This window comes from Chiloscyllium plagiosum, chromosome 12, assembly GCF_004010195.1.
Source record: "Chiloscyllium plagiosum isolate BGI_BamShark_2017 chromosome 12, ASM401019v2, whole genome shotgun sequence".
Classification (NCBI taxonomy): Eukaryota; Metazoa; Chordata; class Chondrichthyes; order Orectolobiformes; family Hemiscylliidae; genus Chiloscyllium; species Chiloscyllium plagiosum.
The window spans coordinates 21,774,923-21,783,885 of NC_057721.1; the positions used below are offsets into that span (position 1 = coordinate 21,774,923).

The 8,963-nt window shown below is 41.9% G+C and overlaps 1 protein-coding gene across 1 annotated transcript in view; it reads left to right on the forward strand.

The window, feature by feature from the left end:
• The window catches only part of LOC122555545 (superoxide dismutase [Cu-Zn]-like), a 53,911-nt gene extending 45,302 nt beyond the window's left edge, over nt 1-8,609 (forward strand). The window contains exon 5 of the mRNA XM_043701572.1: nt 8,023-8,609. Coding sequence (XP_043557507.1) covers nt 8,023-8,133 — 111 coding nt within the window. The 3' untranslated portion in view covers nt 8,134-8,609. The remainder of the gene's footprint in view (nt 1-8,022) is intronic.
• Nucleotides 8,610-8,963: the final 354 nt, after the last annotated feature.

Genomic DNA, 8,963 nt, shown 5'->3' on the forward strand with positions numbered 1-8,963 from the left:
GTTAAAGTTATGAATTGGAGGACAGTATTAGGCAAGAACTTTCAAAAATTGTTTGGGAAGGGATGTTCCCAGGTAAATGGACGGCTGAAAAATGGGGAAGCCTTTGAAAATCAGATGAGACCCCAGAGACAGTATGTTCCTGTTAGGGTAAAAGGCAAATCTGGTAGGTGTAGTGAATGTTGGATGACTAGAGAAATTGAGATTTTGGTGAAGAAAAGGAATGAAGCATATATCAGGTATAGACAGCAGAGATCAAGTGAATCACTAGAAGAGTATAAAGGTGGTAGGAATATACTTAAGAGGGAAAAAGGGGACATGAGTTAGCTTTGGCAAATAGGGTTAAGGAGAATCCAAAGGGATCTGAAAATTCTTTAAGAACTAAAGGGTAACTAGGGAGAGAAGAGGGCCCCTTAAAGATCAGCAAGGCTGCCCATATGTGCAATCATAGGAGTTGGGGGAGATACTAAATGAGTATTTTGCAACAGTGTTTAATGTGGAGAAGGATATGGAAGATATAGAATATGGGAACGTAAATAGCGGCATCCTGAAAAATGTCCATATAATAGAGGAGGAGGTGCTGAATGGCTTAAAAAGTATAAATGTGGATAAATCCCTGGGACCTGATAAGGTGTACTGTTGAACTCTGGGGGAAGCTAGGGAAATGATTGCTGGCCCCCTTGCTTAGATATATGCATTGGTAGTCACAGGTGAGGTGCTGGAAGACTGGAGGTTAGTTAACATTGTGCCACTATTTAGGAAAGATGGTAAGGAAAAGCATCCAATCAACAGGTGGCATTGTTCTAGATGGTTTAATGCTTCTTGAGTTAAGAATTAATGAAAAGAAAATTCACTGTATATCTAACGTACAAAATTTTGTTCCTGATCAATTTTATTATATTTTTTCATATTGTAAATACAATATCTTTATCTGTGTTTTTGATTTATCGCTGAAACAGAAAAGGAACATTTTTTAAAAACCAAGGATTGCTGCACTATTTTTAAAGCAAGTAACCTGACACTCATATGCTGTTTACACAGCCTTTGATTGAAGCAGTGGGCCAAGTCTAGTTGCATATGAGCTGGAGCCGGTAGGTTACCTAACAATGGAGCTATGTTTAACAACAAATAACAGATTGGTCTGTGGGATTAGTGTCCAGTTATTGATGACAAAGGCCCTCCTGCTTGCCAAAACTCTGGCTACCTGATAACTGAACAGTTTGGGGGTGCAAATGTTCAGGTCAGAAGCCTTGGGACCTCTGAAAAAGAAAGTATTTTTGCTCTGCAGTGAAAAGCATCTCAAGCCTGTCATTAATTAGTTTATTTTCCCTAATCATTTTCTGTAACTGTGACTTCTAATTAAGAAATCAGAGATCCTTGTAAGTGTAAATCATTCACCCTGTGTCTCCTGCAAACCAGTGAAAATACCTGGCGAAAGAAGATTAAGCAGCAATTTTTGGATCAACAAAAGGATCATCTGAGCAAATTCTATGAATAAGGACCGCTGAACTCCCTCATCAGTCTTTCCTGCTACCAATAACACCCATTTTTTGTGACCATTGTCACAATGATGTTTGTTTATGTAAGGTTACTATGCCCTTGAGTTTTTTTCCCAGAGAGGGGGTAATTGGCCAGGCTCCAGCTCGGCTGGGTTTGAAAGGTGTATTGGGGCCCTGTTTGTTTACCCCTAACAGAAAATGCCTCTGCCAAAGGCTTTCATGTCTTAAAAAAAAGTATAATCAAAGGGGAGTGCCCAGCTATCTGTGTAGCTAGCCTTTTTTTGGTTTGGGTTTTTCGTTCAGTTCAGTAGCAGTACATGTGAAGAAAGACTGGTGGGGCATTTCTCTCTCTCTCGCTCGCTCTCTCTCTCTCTCTATCTCCCTGTTATAAATATTAATTCTTGTTAATTACAGAAAGTAGTCTGTGCTTTCTGACAGCCTATCAAAAAGACAGTATATTGGGAAATTCTGTATACTTTCTGGAATGTTTAATTTTTATGATGACTTTATGATCAGCAGGACTGGTCTTCCAGAGTGCTTCCTCAGAATTAGAATTAGGTTTATTGTCTTCTGTACTCAAGTTACAAAAGAACAGGAGCATAAAGTCATAGAGATTGTACCAGCCTCCAACACTTCCTCTGGCAGCTCATTCCATACACGTACCACCCTCTGCGTGAACAAGTTGCCTCTTCGGTCTCTTTTGTATCTTTCCCCTTTCATCCTAAACCTATGCCCTCTCGTTCTGGACTGTCCCACCCCAGGGAAACGACTTTTTCTATTTATTCTATCCATGCCCCTCATAATTTTGTGAACCCCTATAAGGTCACCCCTTAGTCTCCGATGCTCCAAGTAAAACAGCCCAGCCTGTTCAGCCTCTCCCTCTAGCTCAAATCCTCCAACCCTGGTAACATCCTTGTCTGAACTCTTTCAAGTTTCACAACATTTTTCTGATAGAAAGGAGACTAGAATTGCACGCAATATTCCAACAGTGGCCTAACCGATGTCCTGTACAGCCGCAACATGACCTACCAACTCCTGTACTCAACACTATGACCAATAAAGGAAAGCATACCAAACGCCTTCTTCGCTCTCCTATCTACCTGCGACTCTACTTTTAAGGAACTATGAACCTGCACTCCAAGGTCTCTTTGTTCAGCAACACTCCCTAGGACCTTACCATTAAGTGTATAAGTCCTGCTAAAATTTGCTTTCCCAAAATGCAGCACCTCGCATTTATCTGAATTAAACTCCATCTGCCACATCTCAGCCCATTGGCCCATCTGATCAAGATCCTGTTGTAATCTGAGTTAACCTTCTTCGCTGACCACTGCACCTCTAATCTTGGTGTCATCTGCAAACTTATTAACTATACCTCTTATGCTCGCATCCAAATCATTTATGTAAATGACGAAAAGTAGAGGACCCAGCACTGATTCTTGTGGCACTCCACTGGTCACAGGCCTCCAGTCTGAAAAACAACCCTCCACCACCACCCTCTGTCTTCTACCTTTGAGCCAGTTCTGTATCCAAAATGGCCAGTTCTCCCTGTACTCCGTGAGACCTAACCTTGCTAACCAGTCTCCCATGGGGAACCTTGTCAAACGCCTTACTGAAGTCCATGAACATCATGTCTACCGCTCTGCCCTCATCAATCCTCTTTTTTACTTCTTCAAAAAACTCAATCAAGTTTGTGAGACATGATTTCCCGCACACAAAGTCATGTTGACTATCACTAATCAGTCCTTTGCCTTTCCAAATACAAGTACATCCTGTCCCTCAGGGTTCCCTCCAACAACTTGCCCGCCACCGACATCAGGCTCACTGGTCTATAGTTCTCTGGCTTGTCCTTACCACCCTTCTTAAAGAGTGGCACCACGTTAGCCAGCCTCCAGTCTTCCGGCACCTCACCTGTGACTATAAATGATACAAATATCTCAGCAAGAGGCTCAGCAATCACTTTCCTAGCTTCCCACAGAGTTCTAGGGTACACCTAATCAGGTCCTGGGGATTTATCCACCTTTATGCATTTCAAGACATCCAGCACTTCCTCCTCTGTAATATGGACATTTTTTATGATGTCACCATCTATTTCCCCACATTCTATATCTTCCATGTCCTTTTCCACAGTAAATACTGATGCAAAATACTCGTTTAGTATCTCCCCCATTTTCTGCACATTGAAAAGTGTGCAATATTGCCAATACACAGTTCCATCTTAGGTACAAAGTACCTATATACCAGTCTTAGGCACAAAGAAAAGAAAAAAAATACACTACATTAGAGATATACATAGAATAAGTTAGGAAAAAGATAAAGCTAAAAAGATGGACATTACAGTCATTCTGTCAGGGCTTCCACGTCTTCTGAATAGGCTCCACCGGTTTCCAACCAGTAACCATCGTTCTGGGGCCGCTGGCCACCCTCGCCTTGCTCCAGGTGGTTGACCACCCATGTTCAGGGCTGTTGGTTGCCCCTGCTCCGCTTGGGCCATTGGCGGCTCGCACTGTACTCCAGCCTATGGCTGTGATCCTCTCTCCACTTGGGGCTGCTGGCTGCCATCCTGACTCAGGGCCACTAGCCACTTTCCCCTCTGCTCCGGGCCGTTGGTAGAAGAGAAAAAAGACAAGAGTAAAACAATGTTCTTTATAGCATAATCAACCTGGCATAGTTTATCAACAAAATAATTATGACACATTTAGTCATCAAGCGATCCAAACAAAATTAGATTAGATTAGATTAGATTTTTTAGATTAGATTACATTACAGTGTGGAAACAGGCCCTTCGGCCCAACAAGTCCACACCGACCCGCCGAAGCGAAACCCACCCATACCCCTACATTTACCCCTTACCTAACACTACGGGCAATTTAGCATGGCCAATTCACCTGACCCTGCACATCTTTTTGGACTGTGGGAGGAAACCGGAGCACCCGGAGGAAACCCACGCAGACACGGGGAGAACGTGCAAACTCCACACAGTCAGTCGCCTGAGGCGGGAATTGAACCCGGGTCTCAGGCGCTGTGAGGCAGCAGTGCTAACCACTGTGCCACCGTGCCGCCCACCAAACTTGATTTTTTTCACCTGAATGCCTCTTAATCTCAGATTGCCATTAACTTCTTCAAGGAAGCACCTTTTCTGTAAAACAGTAACAACTGGTGACTTGCTCGATCTACTTTGGAAATCTTTTTTTGCTCTGACATTTCCTTCATGCTAACAAGATTATTCCTCAACCTTTGCTCAATGACCCACTCTGTTGAATGTATAGTATCCCAGAAGAGACGTTTTCCAGGCAAACTTTTCTTCCATATAAGATTTCCTTTAGAATATTGCATAATCTCCCTGTATTTAGTTTTTTCTACAATCTGAGGAGTTGTGAATACTCCTGAATAGTTTGCAAACATCACCCTACCTCTAGCTTGTAATGGAGGGAAGGTCATTAAAGCAGCTGAAGATCGTTGGGCTTCACACACTGCCTTGAGGACCTCCTGCTGTAATGCCCTATAACTGAGATGATTCACTTCCCACAAATAAACCATCTTCCTTTGTGTTAGATGTGATTCCTATGAGCAGTGAGTTTTTCTGATCACCATTGCTTCTTTGAAATCTTTGCTACAGCTCCTTTAGCCACACTGTGGAATTCTGCATTGTTATCAAAGTCACTCCCTCTCTGCTTTATTGTTGAGTTCACCTCTTTTGTCTATGTTTGCACCAATACTGTGATGAGGTCAGGAGCTGAGTGGACCTGGTAGAAGAGCCCAAACTGTGTGAATTAGCAGAATATTGTTGAGTAATTGCTATCAGTGACAACTTGCAACATTTTTTCATGATTGAGAGCGTGAACTGATGGAGCAGTTATTGGCTGTGTTGGATTTGCCTGACTTGTTGTGGGTAGGACATATGTGTTTAATTTATGACGTGATTGGGTAGACACTAGTGTTTTAACTATGTACAAAAACAGCTTGATCAAGGAAGTGACTAGCTCTAGAGCTAACTCTTTTGTATTTCTGCTTGAAAGTTGTTTGGGTTCATTGTATATGCAGTATTCACTGTCTTCAGTCCTTTCTTGATATCAAATAGACTAAATCAGATTGGTCGAAGTTTGGCATCTGTGATGCTTGGAGCCTCAGCAGCAAACCAAGAATGCTCATTGACTCAGTATATCCAATTGAAGATGCCCATTAAGGGACTGCGGCAGCGAGGTCGTCCTCCTGGCATTTGGGCTGGTGGCAGTAGCAGCTATGCTCCTTCAGTGATTGGGGATGGCAACGGACTCTGCAAGATGGCAGCACCAGAAAGGCAACATCTACAAATGAAGCGGGACTTGTGACCTGGAGGCAACCTGACCTGGCATCTGAACCAGGGACTCTTGGTTGTGGGATGAGTGTGGGTTCAGCTGCCTCAGTGAAGTGGGCCCAACAATGAAGGGATGGCAGTTAAAGTTACCACCAGTTTTGTATCTGCCAGCAGGAGGTGGCTCAACACATCCACATTTGCTACTTGGCCTCTTGGAAGGTGTACCAACTTGTAATTATGTGCACTTAGTATTAGAGCCCACTGCTGAATTCAGCCTGAAACTATGAGTGGCACTGCCTGACCTCTCTTAAGTAGATCTGGCAGGGGTTTGTGGTCTGGGATGTGGAGCCCAAAACTGCGCACAGTACTCCAATACTTGTGAATCTGAAATGAACATGATGGATGTCACCACCTTGATGCCTTTGCCGCCTGAAGAAGAGAATGAATTCTGTAATGCTCTGGGCGCAAGAGATGAGTTGCTGTGCGTTACATACTGCTGGTATTAGAGGCAGAGTTGGAGGAACCTGACCCGATTTTCTGAAATGGTGGAGCTGCAAAAAAATAAACCAGCCTATGTCCTCAGACCCAGAAGGGAGGAATGTAGTGATTGTAATGAGGTCAGCCAGGTGGATCACATGTGTTCCCTGATTGGACCAGATTAACAGCCTCAATCAGGAAGCTTTGGCTGATGGATAAAAGTTGGAGACATCTTGTTCAGCGTGAGAGCTAACTGTGAGAGTGCTGGATCGGTGTCTTGGACTTTCTACATGTAAATAAAGGGTGACTTGATAATGGAACACCAGCTTTTTGGAGTTCTTTCACAATGCACGTCAGTAAAATTCTGAACTAATTCCTTGTTCTGCGCTTGTCTGTCCAAGCCCTCACTTCCGTTCTTTCAGTATTTTCTGATGTTATCATTTATAAGCCTTTCAAAAACCCAAGGTACCATTTCGTGAGAAAGCATTAAGAAATAATTGAACAATTGTGTCATAACTGAAGGAAACAACTAGGTAATTCTTGATGGATATTACTATCATAAGTTGCTCCAGTCTTTTAAAACTGACAGCGAAGATCTGTCATATTAACCATGATTTATTTGAATTACAGAATGGGCTCAAGGGGTTAAATGGCTGACCCTTATTTTTATGTTTCTACTTCCTGCTCTGGCTATCCAAAGTTATTTATATGGGAGTAATTCTCCTCCCCATATTTCAATATTGTGCACCATTAGCATCAAAATAAACTACAGATTGTTTGTTTTAAACCCATTTGTGTAACCTTTTAAAGGAATCATTATTTCACTTTCCTCCTCTTTGAATTGTATACTGTAGTTTATGAAAAAGACATAGATTGGTAGCTACCTCTTTGCCCACCAAATGTTTTTTATATGTTTTGATCTTGCAGTTGGGAGAATGAAATCATAGAATTCCTATTGTGTGGAAGCAGGCCATTTGGCCTACTGAGTACACACCAATCCTCCAAGGAAAATACCACGCAAACTCACCCCCTACCCGATCCCTGTAACCCTGCATTTCCCATGGCGAGTCCACTGTGCATGCACATCCCTGGACACTATGAGCAATTTAGCATGGCCAATCTATCTAATCTGCACATCTTTGGAGTGTGGGAGGAAACAGTGGCTCAGTGGTTAGCACTGCTGTCTCACAACATCAGGGATTCACGTTCAATTCCAGTCTGTGTGGAATTTGCACATTTTCCCTGTGTCTGCATGGGTTTCCTCCGGGTGCTCCGGTTTCCTCCCACAGTCAAAAGATGTGTAAGTTAGGTGAATTGGCCATCTAAATTGCTCCTAGTGTTCAGGGATGTGTTGGTTAGGTGCATTAGTCAAGGGAAATGTGGAGCAACAGGGTAGGGGAATGGGTCTGGTGGGATACTCTTCAGAAGATTGGTGTGGACTTGGGCCAAATGGCCTGCTGCCACACTGTAGGGATTCTATGAAACTGGAGCACCCAGAGGAAGTTCATCTCAGACTTAGGAGAATGTGCAGACTCCACACATTCAGTCACCTGAAGCAAGAGTCAAACCTGGGTCCCAGGCGCTGTGAGGCAGCAGTGCTATGTATTGAGCCACCATGCAAAATGGCCATCAAACGCTCGTTGATGAATTGAAAATATTTTTGAATATACTGTTCATTTTTATTCAAGTAACTATGTAAAAACATTACTATGTTGTTATTTGCAGGTTAAATTATTAACTTTTTCTTTCTCAAAGGTTACAGAGAATGAAGATGACCTGGGTAAAGGTGAAAATGATGAGAGTGCTGCAACAGGAAATGCTGGAAAAGGTTTAGCCTGGGGCATAATTGGAATAGCCAACAAATAAAAGTAGTCAAAAAATGAAATGAGTAATACCCTGTGTGCTGAATAATAAAATGAAGTAGGTTTCACCATAAGTGGGCGATTTACATAGTGTTTGAAAACGTTCTTTATGAAGTTACTTTCTTTATCTTTGTTCTTTGCAGTAAAATTCTATGTTACTCTGATAACTTTTATCATTTTATTATTTAAATCAAAAAGTCAAATATGGATATTAATATTCAGTCAATTTTGTAGGTATTTATAATTTCCGCTTATGCGAGCTTCAGGTAGTTGTCAATTCTAGTCAGAAATGAAAAAACAATGCTTACAATTTTCTTGAGCTTTAACTTGCAGGATTCAATAAAACCTAAACAATTATTTATGTTTTCCTTGTAAAAATGTTCAAGAATGAAATTGCTCAACTCAGTGCAATATGTAATAAGTTATGATGGCATTTTTGGCTGTTCACGAATTATTTGAAATAAAAAGGAAAAACTGAAAGTCAAGGACAAATAGTAAAACTTGCATTTTAATTATGATTTCAGAAAACAATAGCAAGAGGCAGATTTTCATTCCAAGCAGGCTTAATGTGTCTGTCCCACAGAATGTGGTCATCCTAATATGAGGCCATACATTTGGAATGGTGAGTTGCAGCCACTGTTTAATCACTAAGTCTTTCATCTCAGAATGGGAATTAGGGGAAACCTCTCTGTTGTTTGGAGTCGTATCTGCCACAAAGTAAGTTGTTTGTGGTTGTTGGAGCTCATTTCAGCTCCAGGATATGTCTGCTGGAGTCCTTCAGAGCAGATAATTTTGTATAATCAATCTGTTCAGAGTTGTTATACCTCTCGAGGT